Source organism: Hetaerina americana, unplaced genomic scaffold (genome assembly GCF_022747635.1).
Source record: "Hetaerina americana unplaced genomic scaffold, ioHetAmer1.1.p SCAF_5, whole genome shotgun sequence".
Lineage (NCBI taxonomy): Eukaryota > Metazoa > Arthropoda > Insecta > Odonata > Calopterygidae > Hetaerina > Hetaerina americana.
The window spans coordinates 18,155,005-18,177,958 of record NW_027287095.1 but is presented as its reverse complement, the minus strand read 5'-3'; the positions used below and the strand labels follow the sequence as shown (position 1 = coordinate 18,177,958).

Sequence of the window (22,954 nt, the reverse complement as noted above, 5' to 3'; positions counted from 1 at the left end):
CAGAGAAGGAATGATGCCGCCTCGTGTGTGGTATCTTATATACACCGCGTGTAATTTAACGGTCAAAAGTAGGGGGGGAGGAGTTGGTGGGAAATGTCCGGTGAAATTGGAAGGTGTGGAGAATGGTCATGTTGGGGATTTTTGTTACTTTGGGAGAGGGAAGGGGCGAAAAGCCGTTGCGCGAGTTGTGGTAAAATAATTACGACGTAACGACGTACTACGACGTACGACGTACGTAAGCCTAGTAAATAATGGTGATTTTTTGAGTGGAGTAATCCTGGTGTTTTGTTAACGAAAATAAAGGTAATGAGATGGGGCCCTGGTCATGGTTTATGAGTTTATTTTCTTGATTTTTGTTAAAAATTTGGACCGCGAAGTGAAAAGTAAGATTAGGATGTTCGCGGATGACACAGTGATCTATTGGGAGATATCTGGGGATGAGGATCATTTTATTCTAGCGCAGGATTTAGATTGCATCACTGAATGGTGTTCTAACTGGGGATTTTCATTAAATTATAATAAATGTTCGGTGGTAAATTTATTTAAAAGATCAACGGGATTTGCTTAAAAATTAGCTGGAGGTGACCTAGCAGTGGTTGACACGGTAAAATACCTAGGTGTCACAGTCACAAAAGACTTAACTTGGGGGACTCACATACGTAAAGTCTGCGGTCAAGCATATAAAAAATTGGGATTCATTAGACGCATTATCGACAAAAGTGACTAGAAGATCAAGGCACGTTGTTACCACGCTCTTTTCAGGCCTCATTTAGAGTACACATATAGCGTATGGGATCCGACTGAAAAAGGCCTCATTCGGGAAATTGAGAGGGTTCAACGCCGGGCAGCCCGTTTTGTTAAACATTCTTACGATAAAACGAAAAGGGTCACCGAAACGCTTATGGAGTTGGGGTGGGAATCATTAGAAGAGAGAAGATTCAATGCATGATTTAAATTACTAAATAAATTAAGATCTGCATGTTTCAGCACCGAGGTATCGCAAATTATTCACATTCCTACATACATTGGTCGCTTGGATCATGCATATAAAATTCGCGAAATAGATGCCAGAACCAGCAGACTCAAGGACTCCTTCCCACGGACAATACGGGATAGCAGCTCCAGGGTTATAGATAGCAACAATTCCACTTGCCACCATCAGCGTCTAGGGAATAATTAGTTCTACTCAATTGCTTGCTCTTTCACTACCCTCGTTGTTTTGTTGTCAAAACCTATTCTTTCCGAATGGCCTCATTAGTGTTCTGTTCATCTGTTTGAAGTCTCCCCTTCAATCCCTCGTCCCTCTCCGCAGGGGGGGGGGGGTGGACCCGCCCGCTACCTGCAACGTTGGGTCGCATTCCCTGCCTTTTATAGTCTCCTTGGGGGAGAGAGCGTTTTGTGTTGCATGTTCATGTGGTGGTGGAGTTTCGTATTCTTGATTGTTGGTCCCTAGCTTGCGTGTTGTTGGATGGAATTCGTGCTGCATCCTGGGGTGCAGTTTTTTGTTGGTTTGCGGTATATGTGTACATCAGTGTTGGATGAAGGTATTTTTGCATGAGTGTGTGCGCCGCTGTGGGTGTACTTTTCCATGTTGTTGTTTTTGCATGTGGTATTGTTCTTTTTTACGGGTGGTGACTTAACACTCCCTTCCACACTCCTTTGCGGCGGCTTGCGGGGTGTTATTCAGATATAGATGTATTTTTGGAGGAGTAGAAGTGGATGCTTTCATCGTGATTTAATAAGTGGCTCGGTTCTGTGCTAATCGGTTTTAAAATTATCAAATCAATGTTGTGTGAGTATTGATGCATATGTTCCACAACTGCCGATCTTGTAGTGTGACCTAGTTTGTAGCAAGACATGCGTTCTTTACCGTGTGAGAATATTTCTGTATGTCTGTCCAACGTACGATTGGTCACATTCGGACAACTTGTCTCGTATGTGCCTGATTTTTGGAATTAATCAATGGGATCTTTTGGGTTTGGGTGTATTGAGTTTGTTGTTGGTGATAAATTTCAGTTTTCCGCCATGTTTTTCTGAAAATCGGAGCGAGTCCTTTAGTTAGTGTGGGTCGGGAAGGTAATTTTAGGTATTTATTTTCATCAGTTGGTAATACGAATGTGTTGCTGTGTTAAATTAGTTTTTTGTGTCTTATTTTCTTGAGGATCTTATGACCAATTACCGACCCATTTCCTAAACAATGATCTCTTGTGAAATATTGGAACACATTATTGTCACTAACATTATGAGATTTCTTGATAGTAGGAAAATACTAACCTATAATCAGCACGGATTTAGGAAAAGCAGGTCTTGTGAAACACAACTAGGTCTTTTCATTCACGATATACTGATATTCGGAGAAAAAAACACAAAATTCGATGCAGTATTCCTAGATTTCAAAAAAGCCTTCGATCAATTCCCACACAATAAACTGTTAGATAAACGTAAATACTACGGAATCAATGAGAAAATTAATAATTGGATTAGAGACTTCTTGTTAAATCGCAAACAAATAGTAGTCATCGATGGGTTGTGCTCAAAGGATAAAGATGTAACTTCGGGCGTCCCTCAGGGAAGTGTTCTCTTCTGTTCTTAATATACATAAATGACTTAAGCACACACGTAAGTAGCAATCTGGGGTTATTCACTGACGACACGGTGGTATACAGGGAAATAAGATGCCAATCAGATCGCGAGCTACTCCCTAAAGACTTAGACACAATCTCGGAATGGGGCCAGAAATGGGGATTAATACTTCATAAAGACAAATGCGCAGTTTTGAAATTTTGGAACAAAGGAAGTGGCGAACAGGACATGATCTACGACATAGTGGGTTCAGTACTAGCTATAGCCAATCCAGTTAAATATTTGGGGGTAGTTCCAACACCACGCCTTTCATGGAGAACACATATCATGACAATATGCGGATCCGCTTTAAAGAAACTCGGCTTCATAAAACGGGTGGTGGGGAAATGTGATGAAAAAGTTAAAGAGAGGTGTTATTTTGCTCTAGTTAGACCTCATTTGGAATGTATAATTTGGATTATTCGGGATACTTGGGAGAAAATTTGGCAAAAAGAATTAGATAAAGTCCAGAGAAAATCCGCCAGATTCGTTAAAAATTGTAATAATAATAATACAAGGGTGACACTTGTCTCTTAAGGGATTTAGGCTGGGAGCCACTTGAAATACGAAGAGAAGAAGCGAGACTTAGACTTTTAGAAAGGATCAAAACAAACGAGTCTAACGATGACACTAAAGGAATTATAATGGCCTTAGGAAGGAATTATAATGAATGCATTGGTAGATCAGACCACAAAGATAAAATAAGGGAGATAGATTCAAATACTCATTCTTTTCCCGAACAAACAGGAATCATAATAGTAAGAAACCGAAGTCACTTATAAAAATATTAAAAACATTTAATTTACAATTCGGAACAAAACATTGCAAAGATATCAGGTATATTTGTAGGTGCATCACTAAGTTAGTCGGTAGTTTGTGTATTTTCAAGAGAGTGGGATGTTAGGGTTTTTGCAATTAATGTATACTATGTTTTGTTTCCAGACTGTATAAATTTGTGGCTTTTGCATGCGGTTATATTTCTTAGTTACGGGTGGTGCCCTAACACCCCCCGCCACACGCCCTTGAGGCGGATTGCGGGGTATTGAGTAGATAAATGATGTTTGGGCTGTAACCATATATTGCGGCGGTTCGTTTTATGCACTCCAATTCTGATTGAAATTTTGCTTTGATCAAATGGACGTTAACAAGTCTGTAGACTAAGGAATGAAACGCCGCATATCTGTGTGTATCATGTTTAAGAGACGACTGATGTATGCAGTTGTTGGTGTGCATGGGTTCACGGCCTCAACTTTTCCGCGAATTTTGATATGTCGATTACTCTAACCTTAACGTGGATTTTGTCAATCATTTCAGAAGAAGTGACTTCCACTGGACGTTCCGAACGATGTTAAGCAATTGTGTATGTACGGCCACGTTTAAACTCATTTACATAGTTAAAAATAGTCACAATTGACTGAACTGTTCCTAACCTTTAAATTATTGTTTAATCACCGCAAGAAACATATTTATTTGACAATTAATTATAATAACCAAGTGTTTAGCTTCCAATGTCCCCGAACAGGAGTGCTTAGCATGGGTTGAAGTTTGACAGTGGTGAAAATTCAGTAAATTTAGGGAGTAAAAATCTTTCCAACTATCAGGATCCCAGTCAAGGTAAATAATTTTTGCAAGTTTAAATTGTTGCATAATATTACACATTAGCGGATGATTCCGTTAAAATTTATTGTTACGGCATCTGTTGCAAGTGTCTTTCAAAGCAAAATTTCTCGGATAATAGAAGCGCCATCTCGTGGATTTGAAGGACTCACGTAATTAATTTCTCGATGTGGTGATTCATGTTATTCGAAGCCTTTTTCCCGGATCTATTATTATTTAGCAGTGGCGCGAAACCTACTCTCCATAAATCCTTTGCTTTCGACGAAATTTCCTCACCATCTGTCCCCTTAGGCGGTCGAGGTCAAGAGCTCTATAACCTATGCATTTTAGATGATATTAAGACGCAATGCTATGATCAACAAGAAGTGAGTTTTTTGATGTAAATGACAGCAAATTAAAGAACGACTCTCGGGGGGTCGGCGCTGCAAAAGGTCCCCTGCTGCCTGCCAAGTTCAATTTCCGCCGGAACTTTAACTCCAACCCCTCCTCCCGGTTTTTTCTCTCGCACCAACAGGTTGGGAGCCGTTGTATGCACTGGAAGAGGTTCGCCGTGGCGTGCGCGGGAAGACGCTGCTGGGTGCTACGCCCCGTGGACCGAGAGAAGGAGGGCAGGGTGCGGTACCGTGGTCTCCCTGTAGAGGCGCGCTACCTTTCAACCACCCCGACTGCAATTTCCGTTGAAGCTGGCACCGCGGGGATAAGAGGCCCGCGGTTGGCGACGCGTGGTGAATGACTCCAATAGTCTGGCCCCTTGAATCAATCCCTCGATCGAATGTTTCACGGTCGATCTCGATCGATTCTCGGGCTGATTGCCGAGGGGGGGAGTCGAGGCCTCTGCAGATGCCCGAGGCCACGGGCCCCGTTGGGCTAAGAGGGAGGCTCCTTTCGATACTCCGCCAATGAGAGTATGCCGTAGGAAATGCTCTGTAAGAGCAAAACCAATTCTCCCTGGAATCTGTTTTCAAGAAGTTATTTTGAACAATTCAGAGCAAATGAAATTCACGTCCATGGTGCAACCTAAAAGATAAATTGCGCCCCAGTAGATATTGATTGTAGAGTTACCATTTTTCATGCGTAAATTATCCAACCTAATGGAATCGCGTTGTAGGGAGGCCAATAGACTTCTGTCAGCGTGGGTGTAGGCACGTGGTGAGGGCGAGCCGCGTGTCCGATGGTCAACCACCCGCGCCCCGAGAGGAGCCTCGTTGGGCAGAAGGGTTCTGGGACTTGGGGCTACCATCATACCTCCGATGGCTCCCAGCTTTTGTTGTTCGTTGAACAAATTCGACTGCACGATCAGTTCTTCCGTTATTCCATTTACTGATCGAAGTCACGGGAAATAAAAAGATTCTCAGACTAATTGTAAGGATTCCATGTATCTAGTTTGGTTTCGAAATAATTCATTTGCGTAGTGAGTGCGTTTACTAGTGGGTGGCTTTAAGAAGGACGTAATCTGCAGATGCCCAAGTGTCGGCGCAACTCCTCCGCCGTCGTGGCTTTCGTTCCCTCAGGGGACAGAGTGGGATAGGGCCGCAGTCGTCCGCAACCCGGGGGCCATGGGTTCCATGCCTAACTTGCACGTGTGCTCGTCGGAGGAGGAGCAATCGGCGGCTCGACGGGTGCCCGTTGTGTCGAGGCAGCAGCTCGCCGTGCAGCTCTCCAACCCTGGCGAGTACCACTTGCTGGCGGGCGGGCAGCACCGCCGCTGCCGGGGCCGACACCACCACCTCTCTGGGCCGCAGAACCCCAGGTGCCGGCGCCCAGTCACCAAGCAGTCTTCCGTGGGTTCAGGGCCGGCCGGGAACCTCAGGGGTGGCCAGTGGGATGACATCACGCTCGAGGTGAGTGGTGTGCCGCACCGGGGTCGTCCCTACGCCCCTGGAGCCTCGTGGAAGGCCTCACATTTCGGTTCACGTTTGGGGGAGGTCGCCGCGGGGAAAGACTCTCACGTTCCTTTGAGTTTGTTCACGATGACGTGTGGCTACTATTTCAGGCAATACAGCAGTTTGAAAGGATATAAATATTTGGTCAAATGTAATGATCACCGATGATTTTCACTCCCATCACGTGATCATTTAATATTTCGTCAATCACTTAAACGTAACCCGAAAGCATGAAATTAATGCTAAAAAAACTCCTGATGCATAGCATCATATTGAAATAAAATTTGTCAAATAATGAAAACATAATTATTTAATGCATTTCATTGAAATTACTTCAAAGGTCCATAGGTTTCTAAATTATCTGCCTTAGAACTGAGAAAGCAGTAAAAATGGACAAAGCGCACAGAGCGCAAAAAAATGCGGAAAACCATGGTATCATTGGAGAGCAGAACGTTCAAATTATGCGCCTAACATAGCTAGCCATCTAATATTTTACTCGAATTCAAATTCAGTTGTTATATTTTTCCCTTTTTATTCATTTCACTCCTAACGAGATCATTGTTTAAGGATTTTGTTTGTTGCTTAAAACTGTGAGGAGTACGCCCGTGCGAAAGGAAGACCGCTTTTATTTTCAATTTTCTGAAAAGTCTTAACTTTTCCCTTCAGATTCACTTTGTAAAGGCTTCAGCCAATGATGTGATAGAGGGCAGATAGAACGATTCCTATTCGACACCAAACAATTTTTCTACGTTATGAAACGTGAGGAAAAACAAGTGCTGCCGTTTTAGTTTGTAAAAATATAAAATTTGAAATAAAATAGTGAAACAGATGCAAATTAAAAACCAAAGAATCATTGTATGAGAAGACGTCAGTTTTTATTCCTTAAATTCTTTCAACGAGATCAAAAATAGTTTTGTGTATCAACATTTTGAGAACGAATGAAAATGGGCGTTTTGTTAAGTAAATATTAGTACACTTTGAGGCAAACTACGAGGGTCATCCGGAAAGTAGTACCCGTTCGTGAAATAAAGACACAAAAGTAAATATTAACAAACATAAAAAATTTTATTTGAAAGAGGATACTTTAAACTACTTCTCAACATAATCTCCAAGCAAATTAAGGCATTTGTCATAACGTGTGACAAGTTTCTGTATTCCTGCTGCATGGTCCTTCGCCGCCAGCTCATTGAGATACGCGAGGGACCCATCTTGCACAAATTTTTGCATAATGCAGATGGTGTTTAACAATTTCATGAACAATTGTTCGAGAAACATTGGGAAAATGCTCACAGATGTCATCAATTGTGACGCGCCGATCGTTCCTCACGAATTCGTCAACTGAGCTCACCAGTTGGTCTGTAATGACAGACGGTCTCCCCGAACGCTCATCGTCGTGTGTGTTCCCCCTCCCCATGTTGAAGTTGCGACACCACCGCCGAACAGACGACTCGTCCATTACATTGTCTCCATACACCTCCTTTAATTGGCGATGAATATCACATGGGCGAACGTTTCTTGCATTGAGGAATTTAATCACTGCCCTCACTTCACAACTGGCGGCGTTCTCAATTTTTTTAAACATTGTAAACAATCACAGAAACAACACAGGCAATGCTAGCGTCACGCAACTTGGCTCAGAGAAGGCAGACAAGCCACTGAAGCTATCTGACCTCGTCCAGCGGCTACTCGCGTCGTCAGCACTTCATGCGGCACGAACGGGTACTACTTTCCGGATGACCCTCGTATGTATATTTTTTTATGAGCAGCAGTTGGCATGCATAATCAGATGGATCATTTAATGATGAGTGATCATGTAAAGTTTCATTTTCCGGGATATAAGTATTTTTTGGATTTCCGTCGGCTGTTTTTATGGTCAACCTTTTATCCTAAGGCGTGATTTGGGCATCAGTATTTATTTACTACACTAACCTAGGTTCCTAAAAATTAATTAAAGTGTATTGATTATGGAATACGTATTAAGAGATAATAAGATCAAATATTTCAATTATTGATATTATATTGCAAATATCTACCAACATTGGAAGATCCTTAATATTCTGTGGTCATCAAGACTTGTTTGTATATCACGTGTGTTCGTAGTAGGGAAATAATGGGGTAAGGTGTAAGTGGATGTACGACCGTTTTCATGCATTTCGTTTTTGTAAAAATACCATGTGTACGTCATGGAAAATGTGAGCATAGATGCTATCGATTTCATATGAATAATACCGGAAATCAACATCTTTTCATTTCAGTGTGATATTCCGGTAGTACCGCATGTAGCTTCAAGCATTACGTTCACCAGTATAATCAAATTGCCTAAGCGGAATGTGTTTTTACGAGGGCTGAGCAAAAAGTAACTTACGTTTCAGCCCGGCGTGGCGGTGGGCAAGGCTAGAGCCCCCACTTTGGAGTCTAAACGACACTACACTCTATTGGCATCCTGCTGGGGTAGTGTGCAAATTGTGGTTCTTCTACTTTGCTTACTACGAGCTGTTAAAATGTGCGTAGCAATAGAAAATGCCGCGAATTGTCAGCGAGAACTGTCCAGAAAGTAATTTACGTTTTGAAATAAAATACGAACCTAGACACAAGTAAAATTTTTATTATATAAATTTCAAAGGTACATGCTTAATCTATTATTCTACATAATTTCGATTCAAATTGAGGCATTTATCATAACGGTACACAAGCTTTTCAATTCAGTGTCTGAAGAAATCTGCCGCCTTATATTTTAACCACTTATAATGCAACAATTTCATAGCGTAAACATCATTCGACTAAGCTGGGATCTCCCGCAGTTTCTTGGTATTTTGGACATTTGTTTAGACCAGCATGCAATTCCGCATCACTTTCAAAGCGTTGTGTTGCAAGCTACGTCTCAAGAGAGACCTGCAATCGTAAATTGGCGATTTTGTCGGACTTTTTCCTCGATTTTCACCGTCAGTTCATCCGTCGCGAGACTAGGCTGACCACTGCAATTCCCGTCGTGAACATTGCAGGTATGGCCATTTTTAAACTGAATCCACCACGGCCTACCTACGCCTTCACTCATTATTGCGTTTCCACACACTTTACAAATTTTGGTTTGCAATTTTATTCCAGTAAAAATCCAATCAGAGAATGCGAGGGCTTTTATATTGCAGCGCAAATTTTAACAGTTCGCAGTGAGCCAAGTAGAAGAAGAGACGGCCTACGCAGTACCACAGCAGGAAACATACTGAGTGTAGGGACGTTTAGGCAGACGAAAATGCAAACTGCCCAGTGCCAAGAGCAAAAAATGTCGACTGGACGAGCGTTTTTGGATCAATATCAACCAGACGGCGATGACTACTTTTCCCACATTATTACGAACGATGAGACGGGGCACCCTACGCCAACGGAGTAACAAAACAAAAGTCAATGTAGAGGTGACATTGAACTTCGCCAAAACCTAAAATATCAAGCAATCTTCTCACTCCAGTTCCCAAGTTGTTAGCAAACGTTTTCTGGGACGGCAAAGGCGTTATTTTGGTTGAATTTTTGGAACCTGGAAAAATAATTACAGCTGATGTGTACTGTAAAACCCTCACCAAATTTTGATCCAGAACTCAATTCAAAAGCCTAATAGTGCTATCTAAAATCGACGTTGCTGTCGTACAGAATAGTCCTCCTCCACGACAACGTGCGCGCCGAGTATATAGTATCGTATACTACAAATGTTCATTGACTTCCCAAGCGGACAATTATAAACCGTTCCGGTGAGTGAAGTCCCACCTTTACCGATCATTGTACGTAGGTCTCTATAACAATAAGGAAGTCAACGTATTGAAGAGGAAGGAATAGAGAGACGTAAGGATGAACTCTTCCAAATGATGAACCGAATCAGTAGAACTTGGATTAAGAAAGAGAAGGTTAATAGCTAGGCTCATAATGGTTGATGCTAGCAACAAAAATACGTGATACATAGATGAGCTATATCACTTGCTGTCTTGTTATTCATGTGAAATAAAATGCCATCGCAGCTGTCTAAAGTTAAGGATCAATGTTTTCATAAAATAGTGGTAAATTTGTATGGTGTTTTGAAAAACTGTAGCGGGGTAAATGTAAATATATTAGATAACTAGGATGTAAATAATCAAATCGTTACTGATGCAGCACTCGATGCCATGCTTTCCTCGATGTCTAATCAAACCCAGAGCATTTACTAAAGCTGTGAGTGGGAAGAAAAAAAAGCGAATGAAAAAGTAAAGGATGTGTGCAAAAAAAGTGCACCTTGGAAAGATGTTTAAACTTATTGTGCAGATCGCTTGGAAAAAATCTGGTGAATGCTTACAAAAATGCCTCAAGATTTTACACTAAAAAACGCGGCCTTAAAAATTATTAAAATTGCGTAAATATGTAAGATTTTACATGCTCCTATGTGACCAATTAAATTGAACAATAGGGTAACTCCGAGTGAGGGATCGGGCAACAAATCCAAAAAGTCTGCAAAATATTGTTACATATATGCAAAACTTTTAAATGGGAATATAATTTTATTGCAAGGAAAATAAATGTTCCTCATATAGCAATTGTTTATATACTACGAAGAGATAATACAGTACATACACACAATATATAAAAGAGAAACAGCTAATAAATTGAGGAGGAAAATTAATAAGTGAAAGAATACAATATATGGTGAAAGACTCAATACCAAGGCATGAAGATCTCATAAAGGAAGAGTAAAATGGGTGCACCGTAGCCCAGAAAGGTGACGGATCAATCGGGAGTAAGAAGAGGACATCCGTGTACAATACTAAAAAGTGTCAGAGATATTAATTATTGACCCAGGAAAGATTCAAGAGCGGTCAGATCAGGCCATCAAGTTCAGAGCCAAAAGTAGAATATGCCGTAGATGAGGATAGCTTTGGTTCAGGCATACTTGATGGCATGATAGAAACGCCAATAGAGGAAACAAAATCAAATAAGGCTCTAACATCACTTCAGAACTGTCTAAGGGTTTAGGAAACAATGAGCTTTTACGGCCTGGTTCGGAGCATTTATGAGCGTTGAATTCGGGCTAAAGAGTTCTTTCGATCAGCGTTAGTTCTCATTCCAAAAAAGGGAAAAGCTGCAGCATGTGATGACTTTAGAACAATAATTTTGAAATCGCAAGCAGCTGAAGTAGTTCTCAGGATAATTTCTAAGAGAATGGAGAACTAAGGAATGCATAAGGGAATAATCAGTTTGGATTCAGGAATATACTCACACACGTAACCGCCCTCTTCTCCCGCAGCAGGTGGCCTACTCGCCGCTGTCCTGCCGCTCGGCTCGCTCCACGCGCAGCTACTGCTCCACGGTGCGGTCCGCCTGCGGTGCGGCCCCCAGCCTCATCGTGGCGGCGGCGGCGGGGGGCATTGGTAACCGGGCGCGACTGGACTCGCTCTCGGGCAGCTCGACTGGAGGCGCCTCCGTGCGCCACCTAATCTCGCTGGTGCGCTCCACGCCCTCGGCCATGGGGCCCGTCTACTCGGAGCGGGCCCTCCTGCGCCTCCACGCCGCACTCTGCTTGGCCGCCGCCTCTACGGCCGCCGCCATCGCCCCACCACTTGCCCTCGCCTCCTCCGTCCTCAGGTGAGCAACCACGCCCGCACCTGCCACACTTCGTATGCGTGAATGACTAACTGCCAACCGAGTGCACAAATCCGGCCATTCCAGAGGCCCACTCTCCTCCCTACTTATCCCTTCCCTTACCAATTCCCGAACTTTTATCGGGGGTTTCCTTCCAGATACACATTCCCAAATATTTCTTTTATTTGGATCTTACAAACTCCATGCTTCCGCCACCCTATGACTAATGGTAAGACTGTGCACCAGGATTACCGCTGCTTGATCGGTCGTGCATCGGATCGGAAAAGCATTCTTTCGCTAAAATGGTTTACGTTTACCATCTTACTCTCCAGTTTCCAATTCGATACAACGGATGAAATGATCGGTGGCAAGGCCACCTTTCTTCGCGGGCAGAAGGAACTGAGGCGAAAGATGCACGAGAAGAGGACGATGGATGGAAGGGAAGGACGGGGAAAGTTTTGGAAGGGAAAGAGTTGGGACGGCAAGGTTTAAAAGGGTGAGATTGAGATTGACCTTTTTGGGAGAGGAGAAGGAAATATTCTTTAGAATGGGATTATTTATGTCTGATATTCATTCCTGGCTCAGTCCAGGAGTCGAGGAGCCAGATGTATGCATGTTCTAGTGTCTTGGGTTTGAGAGGAGTGGGAGGGTTGGTAGAAGAGCATTTTTGTCAAAGGGAATGACTATGATGGGAGGCTTGCTTCGGGATTGTGAGTATCGTAGACAGGGAAGGATGCTTGTAAGAAGCACGGTGGTTATTTGTCCTAATATTCAGCGGTAAGGAACACCGTCTAATCTAAAAGGCAATCTCCTAAAATTCCAACTATGCCCTACCTGTCATAACTGTCCTATGTCCTAACGCATCCATCAATTGGTACATATAACATTAGATATCATTTATTTTGAATATTTATGATTTCTCATCTATTTCTAACGGCTTAATATCATTCTTTCTGAGACGAAGGTGACAGTCAATGTTTCAAGGACACGCATCTGCAAACTTAAGCACAAATGTATGTCGCCCACTCCCCTCATGTGTTCTCTCTCTACGTCCCGCCGCAGGGCCCCTCCCGTGCTGGGCGCAGCAGCCCTGCCAGCCCTGTCGCACGCCCTGGCCGCCATCTCGGCCGTGGCCATCGCCGCCTTGGGGCCGGGCCTCCTGCGCCGGGCGGGACCTCCCAGGGTCACCGCCCTCGCCCACGCCGCGGCCGCTGGCTTCTCGGCGCTCCACCTGCTGCCTCCGGCGGCCGCCCCTGCCGCCCCCGCCGCGGCCGCCGCCTCCCTCGGCCCCGCCTACGCCCTCCTCGGTCTCCTCACGCTGGGCCCGCTCCCCGCGGCGCACGCCGCCTTCCTCTCCGCCCTCGCCTCCAAGCTCGCCCTCTCCTCACCCCCGTGCGCGCCCCCACCGCCCCCCGCTGCCCTCCTCCTCAAGCTCGCGCGCCACCTTCAGCTCTCGCAGCACCTTGGCCAAGTGCTGGGCAACGGCATCGCGGCGCTCGTCCTCTGGGCCACGCTGCCGCCCGGCGACGCGGCCCTCGCGCCGCTCTTCGCCCTCGACGAGGACCCGGCGGGGGACGGCGGACGCCGCTGCGGCGCCGCCGCCTGTCCCATCGCGCCGCCCCCCGTCGCCGCCACCAACACCTCTTCCGCACCGCTTCTCGCCGTGGCGCTGCCCTGCAAGACGGCCGCGCTCCTCTCCAGCGTGCTACTAGGCTGCTGCGCCGTGGGCGCCGTGCTGGCGGCCGCCTGCCTCGGTCGGGTGCGGCTCTTCCCGCGCGCCGAGCCTGCCGAGCGCCTCTCGGCCAGTGCGGCGCTTAAGTCCCTGGGAGCGGCGTTCGGCGACCGGCGGCTGCGCCTGGCGGCGCCGCTCTTCCTGTTTATCGGCATGGAGCAGGCCTTCATGCTGGCGGACTTCACCAAGGTTCGCGGGAGAACTCTATCCTCACAGTCATGACGCCACTCGAATATGACCCGGCCTAAAATATTTATTTTTCTGAAATTCCGAGAGGTACTGGCACGAAAGCAGATATCCACACCTACTAATTATCAACACAATGGGCTATAATGTGATGCTTAAATTAATTTGATGTACCTTCTGATCAGGTTAAATCATTAATCGATCCGGGGCATATGATTTTTTCGATGCTTTATTGTGAGGAAATTCGAATTTTCTCGTTGCATTAAACTTTAATGTTTTGGAGTTCGTTCGGTATTCCTGAGCGTTAAAGTGGAAATTAATTAACATTAATTTAAATAAAATAATCTTCCTGCCTTTGACTACCCCTTTCTCCTTTTTAATATACAAATGCACCTGAGCAAAAATTAGGAACAATGCAAACGACTTAAATAAACCGATTAATACAAATGGACAGGGGTCACATAAGGTAACTAAGGGCAGGTGTCAGAGTGTGTTACACGAGTTAATAGAAGCACTGTACGTGGGCGTCTCGAATAGGTAAGAAGAAAAAGAGGCAGGAGAGGACCGACCTAGTCCGACTTGGAATGCTGGGAGGATGTTGAGGAGAGGAATTAGAAAATATGGAGCGAAAGGAGATGGAGCGAAAAGGTATAGCTACAAGGATATTTTAGCGATGTCCGAAATGATAATGATGGCTAGCGAGAAATATTGAGGCGATAGTTGGAGTAGATAATGTAAGGCTAAGGTAGGTAGGACCGTAGTTTGCATAGGGCAAGCGACAGATAATATATTACTAGTAGAGGTCATGTATTAAGGAATAGAGAAATTCATTCGCACATTTTCTCGGGAGCTGGTGTGCATTGAGGTCATCAATTTGTAATGCGGAAAGGTTACGCCAAATTCAAGAGGATGAATCAGGAGAGAAGGATGAAGTAATAAAACAGATCAAAAAGGGACTTCGAAAGCCACAAAAGAAACAATAGGGACTGCAACGCTACGAAACTCTTGTAAACAGACAAGAAGACCATGGAATACAGAAGGCATTATAACAAGGATAGAAGATTTAAAAAATAGAATAATCAACAATAGAAAGAAACTGAAAATAGTGCGTTTAAACAAATTACAAACTGATACGGGAAACTAACAGGGCGAAAAAAAATATTGGTTAAAGACTTAGTGTAAAGACATACAGGGCTTACAACGCGTTTCAGTTCATCCAACTATCTTCAGATACAAGACAAGATTCAACTTGTGATACATCATATTTACGTACCTGGTCGAGGAAGAGGGAGGAAGAAAAGAGTGAGGAGTAAGGAATGCGGGGACAGAGAGGGGAAATATGGAATACCCAAAGAAACTAAAGAAATGGAGAGGTAAAAAGGGGGGGGGAAGATAAGCAGTTGTGGTCGTTATTTGAGAGGGCGGTGGCAGGTAGCTGCTGGTATCCTGGCGGTAGGAAGGAGGAAAGAAGGAAGCAGGTTAAGCAGGAAGGGGTCATGGAAGGGATAGAGGCAGATTAAGGGATGAGGTATAAGTGATTCTAAGAAGGACATTATCAGGGAAGGGTTTTTCGACACATCCTCAGAATGGAGGGTAGGGGGTGGTTAGATGGGAAATACGTGGAGTCAGTAGGAGAGAGGAAAGTTGGGGGATTCTGAGGAGAGGAGAGTGGTTTATAAAAATATTGTCATTTAAAAGAACATTCATTTTTAATTCAAGAAGTTCTCTCGGGTTTCCCACCGTGTCAGGTTGCAGTACACCGACGTTTCGAAGGCTGACTCTGCCATCGTCTTCAGGGTGAAGAGTCACTTCACCCTGAAGACGATGGCAGAGTCAGCCTTCGAAACGTCGGTGTACTGCAACCTGACACGGTGGGAAACCCGAGAGAACTTCTTGGATACCATACGCCGGGAAAACCTGAGATCCTTCATTCATTTTTAATTTCACCATTTCAAGTTGCTCTAAAATATCAACTATTTTGCACTTATTTTTGTAGCGTAAAATCTCGGGGTCAAATTTACATGAGTGGGATTATAGTATTATATGATTGTATGATTGTAGTAGATGCTTGGCTAGGAGTGATTTTTCATCAAAAGTCCTAAAGTATCTTTCATGTTCTTTTATTCTTGTCTTGAAACTTCTTCCGGTCTGGTCTATGTAGCACATATCACAGGAATCACACTTCACTTTGTAAATGCCGGATTGTAAGAGGGGTTCTAGTTCGTCTTTGTTGCGGCAAAAGATTTGTCCCAGAGTATACGGATTATGAATTGATGTAATAAACTTTCTTTTATTAAATTTTCGGGCAATATTATTGGAAAGATCACCTACAAACGATAGACGACACCATTTTTTGGGCTTTTCTTGTGTGGAAGTATGGGAGCGTAACTGTGAAATAGCTTTATATTTAATTTTTTCTTTGAAATATTGGCGACAATGTTTACACTACGATATAGCCATTAGATAATGCTATTGATTTTATAATGTCCAGCTAATGGTTGAAATTTTTTTATAGCTAGGGGTAAATTAACAAGTCGGTGTATCATTGAATAAAAGACTGACAGTTTCTGGTTCGTAAGGTGGCAGGAATCGGCGGGGATGATCATATCACTGTAACATGGCTTACTATGTATGCCAAAACTATGTTAATCATCTATGATAGATATGGAAAGGTCAAGAAAGTTCAACTCTTTCCCGGATCCGATTGCCATGGTGAACATAATTTTGGGGTGTTGGGCATTCAAAATATTGAGTAAATCGTCTAGTTGTCCTATACTCCCAGGCCAGCAGCAGATAATGTCGTCCACATAGCGATACCTGTAGAAAATATTAGTTAGGATAGGATGGCCGGAGTTTAATAATTGTGATTATAAATTGTCCATAAATATTCCTGCTAATAGTGGGGGCAGAGGAGATCCCATTGCATTGCACAGCCGTCCGTTAGATAATAGAACACATTATTGAATAAAAAATAATTCTGGTTTGCACACAGTTCCATGAGTAGATGGAGTTCTTTTGTAAACACAGGGTTCATGTTGGAGTCTATCAGTAAATCCTTGGTGAGTAAGGTCTGTTTATACCTTAAACCAATCAAATGTATTCTAATTACAACTTAAAAATTACATACATTGAAAATAAAGGGATCATATAACTTACACTGACAGCAGTGTTGGTCCGAGTAAGCGTTGGAACTGATTCCTTACCCACCCTCCTTCTAATCCTCCCCCCCGCAGTCGTACGTGGCCTGCGCCCTCGGTCTCCCGCAGGCGGCGCTGGCGTCGCTGTGCCTTGGTCTCCTGCAGTCCGTCGCCGCCTTTATCCTGAGCATCCTTCTGCACCACGTACAGCGGTGCGTCGTCATCGGTGAGTCCTCCCAACTACGCTGCGGGGAATCGCGTGCTGCATGCATTCCAATGCAACTTATAAGTCCCTTTTCCTACTAAATGCTAATGGGCTCTTATTGTGTATGTGTTCACGAGGAAAAGAACTCTTCAAATGGGACGTTCCCACACTTTCAACCCTCCTAACCCCCTTTCTCCCTCGCCTCTCCCCTGCCATGTTTTTCTTTGCATTGGTACTAGCTTTTATTCTCATTTTTCGATTTATTCGCTCTCGGAAATAGCATTTCGCCTCGGCGTTTCTTTTCTACATCTACATCTACTTAATACCCCGCAAGCCGCCGCAAGGGCGTGTGGCGGGGGGTGTTAGGACATCACCCGTAATTTAGAAAAGAAAAAGAAAAAAAACCGCATGCAATAACCACAAAATCATATATCCACAAAAAAAACATGGCATACATTCATGCATGAACACTTACACCCCACACACATGCAAACACTCAATCTACATCTTACATACACACGCACCTGAAAGTATACCTACAGCTTTGCAGTGTTTAACTTTGCTCCGACTTGTAAATTCAATGTTTTCAATATTTCTAAAGTTACTTCGGTTTCTTACTGTTATGATTTCTGATTGTTCGGGGAAAGAATGAGTATTTGCACCGATCTGTCCTGGAGTCTATCTCCCTTAGTTTATCTTTGTGGTCTGATCTACCTAAGTAGTGTGGGGCCATTATAATTCCTTCAGTGTCATAGTTAAACTTGTTTGTTCTGAACCTTTCTAAAAGTCTAAGCCTCGCTTGTTCTCTCCGCACTTCAAGTGGTTCCCAGCCTAAATCCCCTAAGAGATCTGTGACACTTGTGTTCTTATCATAACAATTTTTAACGAATCTAGCGGATTTTCTCTGGACTTTATCTAATTCTTTTTGCCAAATTTTCTCCCACGGATCCCAAATACTTGCGGCATATTCCAAATGAGGTCTAACTAGAGCAAAATAACACCTCTCTTTAACTTTTTCATTACATTTCCCCACCACCCGTTTTATGAAGCCAAGTTTCTTTAAAGTTTTGGGCATTCATCTGTTTAGTTTGTTTAGGTTTCTATTTTTTTCTAGAAAAAATGTAGTGAATATAAAATTTAGAGGTATTTCCTCTTGACCTACGCCCTTGATAATTGGTGGTTTAAATTCACCAAAAACAAACATAATACTGTCTTGGAAGAAGCTGATTGGTTTGAATTTCATCTACGCTGCATTTCGTGAATAATGACTGACTATAGGTGGCATCACCACACGGTTAAGGTGAAACCTGTGTAACTCTCCGCAAAGTTTGCATTGTCATAAAACCACCCTAAAAAATCAGTTTCAAAAATTTTCCATCATCTTGTGGAAACTTCAATGACACGTCATTTATGATATGCAGTGGCTCTTTCAATTTGTAAAACCATCACTCCGTCTGGAATCAAGCATGCGAAGATGATCACATTTCAGCATGTTTTCTATGGAATGTAAAAAAAAATTTAATAATTGGCATTTGATATTCAGTGGAAAAATATAGAAAAGTCATCATTCTCCTATTATCATCTAATATTCTTTGATTGAATGTTGATATTCTTCATGACGTATTCTGGTGAGCGGTACTCGCGTAAATTAGAGCGAAGATACGTTTCCTTCTGTCCAATCGAATTCTCACCCAGCCCCTTTCTCTCTCTCGTCCTTCGCTGCACCGGAAGTTGCCGGGTTCCTGTTCCACGCCTGCCTACTTCTGGTGCTCCTCATGTGGAAGGCTTCCGGCGATGACCCTGCCCTCTTCTACGTCATATCCGCCGCATGGGGAGTGTGCAACGCAATTTGGGAGACTCTGACATTCAGTAAGTTCCTTAACACTCACAGCCTCCCCCCCCACGCAGCAGATCCCCTCCCTTCCGCTCCCTGGGAAAGCCGCAAGGGTATTCCTGTCGAAAAATGTATGTTAATGAAAGTTGTGTGACATGCATTTTCATTTGTGTTTCATTAATTTTTAAATTAATTATTTTGATAATAACATTAATTTTAATTCTATTGAAAAATTAAATTTAATTTTAAAGCTGATTACATGTATTAATAATAGCTTGAATTTCAATTATTTTATCATGTATCTCACTACGGTGAAATCTATAAAGCAAAATCTGCTTTGAATAATTATATCCATCATCATCTTGGGTTCCGCTGCGTGGGAGGTTCACTCATAGCTGGTCCCTTACTATTCAGTACCTTCTCTTTATTTCTTCGTACCTTGTCCCAATCTCAATCGTGTCCAGCAGAATATGTTGAACTCCATACATCAACTTGTAACTTCACCAACTAGGCGCGATAGTATTCATGATTGGTTCGCAATCAACATACCCCAGAATATTCAAACAATAGAAACTATTGAAGGAATTAGCGACCACAGGGTAGAAAATGCTAAGTTTTCGCTTCATGGGGTCCGAAAAAAGAAGCCTAAAAGGAAAATTTACTAGCTTAAAGAAGGGGACTACGATGGTCTAAATTGCGTGCTCCAGAATTAATTTGCTAGTTTTAATAAATATAGTAATCACCGAAATACTGAGGATTCGTGGAATCACTTCCTTGACATCTCACGCTCAGCAGTCAACAAGGTCATTCCAAGTGAATTCATAAAATATAACTCCAAACTTATATGGTAAAACGCGGGCGTTATAAAATAAGCAAAATATCAAAGGATATCACTCACTCCAAGATAAACAATAAACAAACGATGTCCCTCGCGACAAAAAAGTAATTTCGAAAAGCGTTCAGCGAATCCAAAAGGAAAAGATAAGCGGAAAATTTGAGCAAGAATCCAAATGAATTACATCAGAGAGGTTCAGAGAAGTCATTCTACAATTGATTCACTTAAACACGATAAATGCGAAAGATTAACCAGCAGTTTGGGAAAAGCCAACTAATTAAATACTTTCTTTCACAAATATTTCACTAAAAGTCTCCGATAGCGTACCAAATGTTTTCCACGACCCGATAGCCGAAATTGAATTTTCGTAGTCATTGGTCCGTTTCCGGAATCAGCGAGCAGCCACTAGACGGGACCACCTATATAAGGGTGGCAAAAATCCGAGTCCCTCATCTTCGACCTGAAGGCGCCGAATGCAACTTCGGCGAAACTGTTGTCAGCATCAAACAACGATGCGGTGAAACCCGAGAATGCAGAATTCTTCAAACCACCGCCGCGAAAACCTACGCAGCCATATAGATTATATAATGCTTAAGCATAGGTTTGGGTATAGCGTCATCAACACGCATGCAGTTTCCCGGGAGCATATGCAGGTTCACAATTCAGTGTCCATGAAGTGTAAATTTAAATTTAAGACAATGAGAAACGGAAGGAGTATCATAAAAGTGAATGTAGTAACTTAACTGGAGCGAAAAGGAAGGCATGCCCGGAGAGAATTTATAAAAGCTGAGTGAGGGAAGAAGATGGCCAAAGTAGAAGAAATATGGAAACATTTAAAACAAGGACTAAAGAGAGAGCTGCAAACGAAAAAATAGGAACACTAAATAGAAAAATATGTAAATATAGACATATTTAAGAAACCTTGGATTAACCTGAAATATACGGGATATGAAAAGAACATGGAAAAACAAGGGCACAAAATTAGATAGGAAGATACATAGTGTGTCTCAAAAGTAGTAGGACTGAATCAATTCTCAAAAAATTATTGCCAGAATTGATACATTCACTAAAAAATCTTTGAAATAGCGCCATGGTATTTCTAGAGTTATATTTAACTTTTAAATCGATGGAATACTTATTTGCACACCATAGAGAGTAGATATGAAAATAATATCACTAATCATATTTTGTCTTCAAGAAATCTCGAGGTTATAATTATATAACTTTCAAGGTTTTCATCTGACTCTCCCTAGTAGCTAATAATTTCCCAAACTATTATAATGAAATAATATTTTTTAGCTTATAATAGTTATTTGCTTATGCACCCTCCAGGATATTTTCTCAAGATTCTAAGCCGAAATTCACAGGTACTTTCGCAACTTTTACGGAAGCTATGAGAGATTTCTATGGATTTCCTCGGAAATCTGATATTTCCGAGTCACCACCTAAAGGAACGAATAACAACAGTGATTCAAACTTTTGCACTTATCGCTTTTGTAACCCATAAGCCCACTAATTGATTGATTAATGCCGCTCTTCTCTTTAGATTCTGGTTTGCAAAATATTCCTCGAGTAATATATTAGACTTAGGCACTGAATCCATCAAATACTAACCTTGGACTGGTATTATTAATCATTATAAGTGTTCGAGTTAGAACTATTCTAAGGCCAACTAACGATCCCGACTTTCTCTCTCTCTTTCTCTCCCTTCCACCCCCGCTTCGCCCGCCGCGCGTGCAGCCCTCCTGGTGGCCGCGTACCCCGGGGAGGGGGAGGCGTGGCAGGGCGCCGTGGCCCTCAGCCAGGCCTTCCGCCTCGCAGGTCTCGCCAGCGCCCTCGCCCTGCACCCCCTGCTCTGCTCCTCGCTCAAGGTGTACGCCCTCGCGGCCGCGCTCCCGCTGGCCCTCGCACCCTACGCCCTGCTCGAGGCGCGGCTGGAGAGGCGCCGGCGCCGACGGGCGCCGGGGCCCGCAGACATCCTCGCGGCCTTGTGACGACGGTGCCGGGGCCCCAGGCGCCTAGGGGCGCCGGCCGCCGCTGACCAGTGGACGGGGGCGCCCCGGCGCCGTCGAGCGCCGCTACAGGGCGTCGCCCGGCACCGCCGGCGCTCGTGATGCTGCCGGAAGGCGGCGAGGCGGACGCTGGGCCCCGGCGCCGCGTGGACTATCCACCTGCCGGTCCTGCCCTGAAGGTCGGGCGCCAATGGGGCCGCTCTCGAGTGCCCTGGCCAAGCGCCGTTCCTGTGGCGGCGCCTGCCCTCAGGTGATGTCGCCAGTGGCCGCCCTCTGGGACAAGGGGCGCCGTGATGCTGCGGTGTTCGGAGTGGGAGACTGGGAGTGGGTCTCGTCGAGGAGCGTGTCTGTCGGCGCTCTCCACGCGCGTTCATCTTTCCGACAGCGGAGCCTTGTTGGGCGGAGGGAGTCAGCATCATCCTCATTGTTTACGAATCGCGTCCGGTTTTGCCTGGTTTTGAACTGCCTTCTGGGATTATCGGCGAAACGTCAAAGCTTGAATTTCTAGTGAAGAGGAGGATCCCCGGATCAAGGAATCTGCTTCCTTTTTCATTGGTATCTGGTTTGCAAAGGTCAATACTAATCCTGGAAAGTGAAAGTCTGGAAGGAAAGTTTGGAGAGTATCTCAGGATGACCACTAAAATGCTCAGCCGAATGCGACTAATACATCTACTGATTTCGCCAACGTTTCAATATTTAAATCCTTTGAAAATAATGTTATTTTAATTTATTTCAAAGCATTAACCCATCGATTGAGTTCTCTCATGACGGATTCGTTCAACCGCAAGAAATTCCGTGACGGTGACTTAAACGGAATCACTCACTGATGTGCACTGGAAACGAAGAAATTGCACACATTTTATAACACAAGGTGGATGATTTTGCCCAGTAAAATTCATGCATATCCTTCATGATAGGAATTTACGTTACCCGCCGACATGAAACAAAGAATTCCTAGTTTTGATGAGCGAAGCATATTTTTGGGCCCATTCCTTTAATTAGCAATGTAATCGCGCCGATTCGAAAACATTATCAAAAAGTGTTTTGTATTTTAAAAACCTTACAACGTAACTGGTGAATTAATTTTCAGTTTTAGCTGCGATTTAGGCTGAAATCCGAAGTAGCTTCCATTCAGACTTTGAGGTGCTGGAGGCACGCACGGGATGGGCGCCCCCACGACTGGAGGGCGCTAACGGAATGTGCACGGAAGCTCCAAAAACCTCTCCCTCCTCCTCCATGCAGTTTGGCCCATCCTTTAGTTCTGAGGAATTGCAACGCAACACTCGAATCCACCGT

General features: G+C 43.8%; 1 protein-coding gene and 1 long non-coding RNA gene across 2 annotated transcripts in view; both read left to right on the top strand.

The window, feature by feature from the left end:
• LOC139694324 (uncharacterized) overlaps positions 1-5,458 on the top strand; it is a 209,189-nt gene extending 203,731 nt beyond the window's left edge. The window contains exon 3 of the long non-coding RNA XR_011702117.1: positions 4,754-5,458. This is a non-coding gene — a long non-coding RNA (uncharacterized lncRNA). The remainder of the gene's footprint in view (positions 1-4,753) is intronic.
• Positions 5,459-5,795: 337 nt separating this feature from the next.
• Positions 5,796-21,640, top strand: LOC139693543 (UNC93-like protein). The gene is made up of 6 exons (XM_071591743.1): positions 5,796-6,080; positions 11,383-11,720; positions 12,780-13,638; positions 16,869-16,998; positions 18,709-18,846; positions 21,387-21,640. Exons 1-6 carry the CDS (start codon positions 5,796-5,798, stop codon positions 21,638-21,640), a joined length of 2,004 nt encoding a protein of 667 aa, XP_071447844.1.
• The last annotated feature ends 1,314 nt before the right edge of the window (positions 21,641-22,954 follow it).

Excerpts from the sequence above, each read along its gene's own strand:
- LOC139693543 (XM_071591743.1), top strand. The coding sequence starts at position 5,796 with ATGGGTTCCATGCCTAACTTGCACGTGTGCTCGTCGGAGGAGGAGCAA. Across the intron at positions 11,721-12,779 it reads CTCGCCTCCTCCGTCCTCAG|GGCCCCTCCCGTGCTGGGCG; the intron begins GTGAGCAACCAC and ends GTCCCGCCGCAG. Across the intron at positions 16,999-18,708 it reads ACAGCGGTGCGTCGTCATCG|TTGCCGGGTTCCTGTTCCAC; the intron begins GTGAGTCCTCCC and ends CTGCACCGGAAG.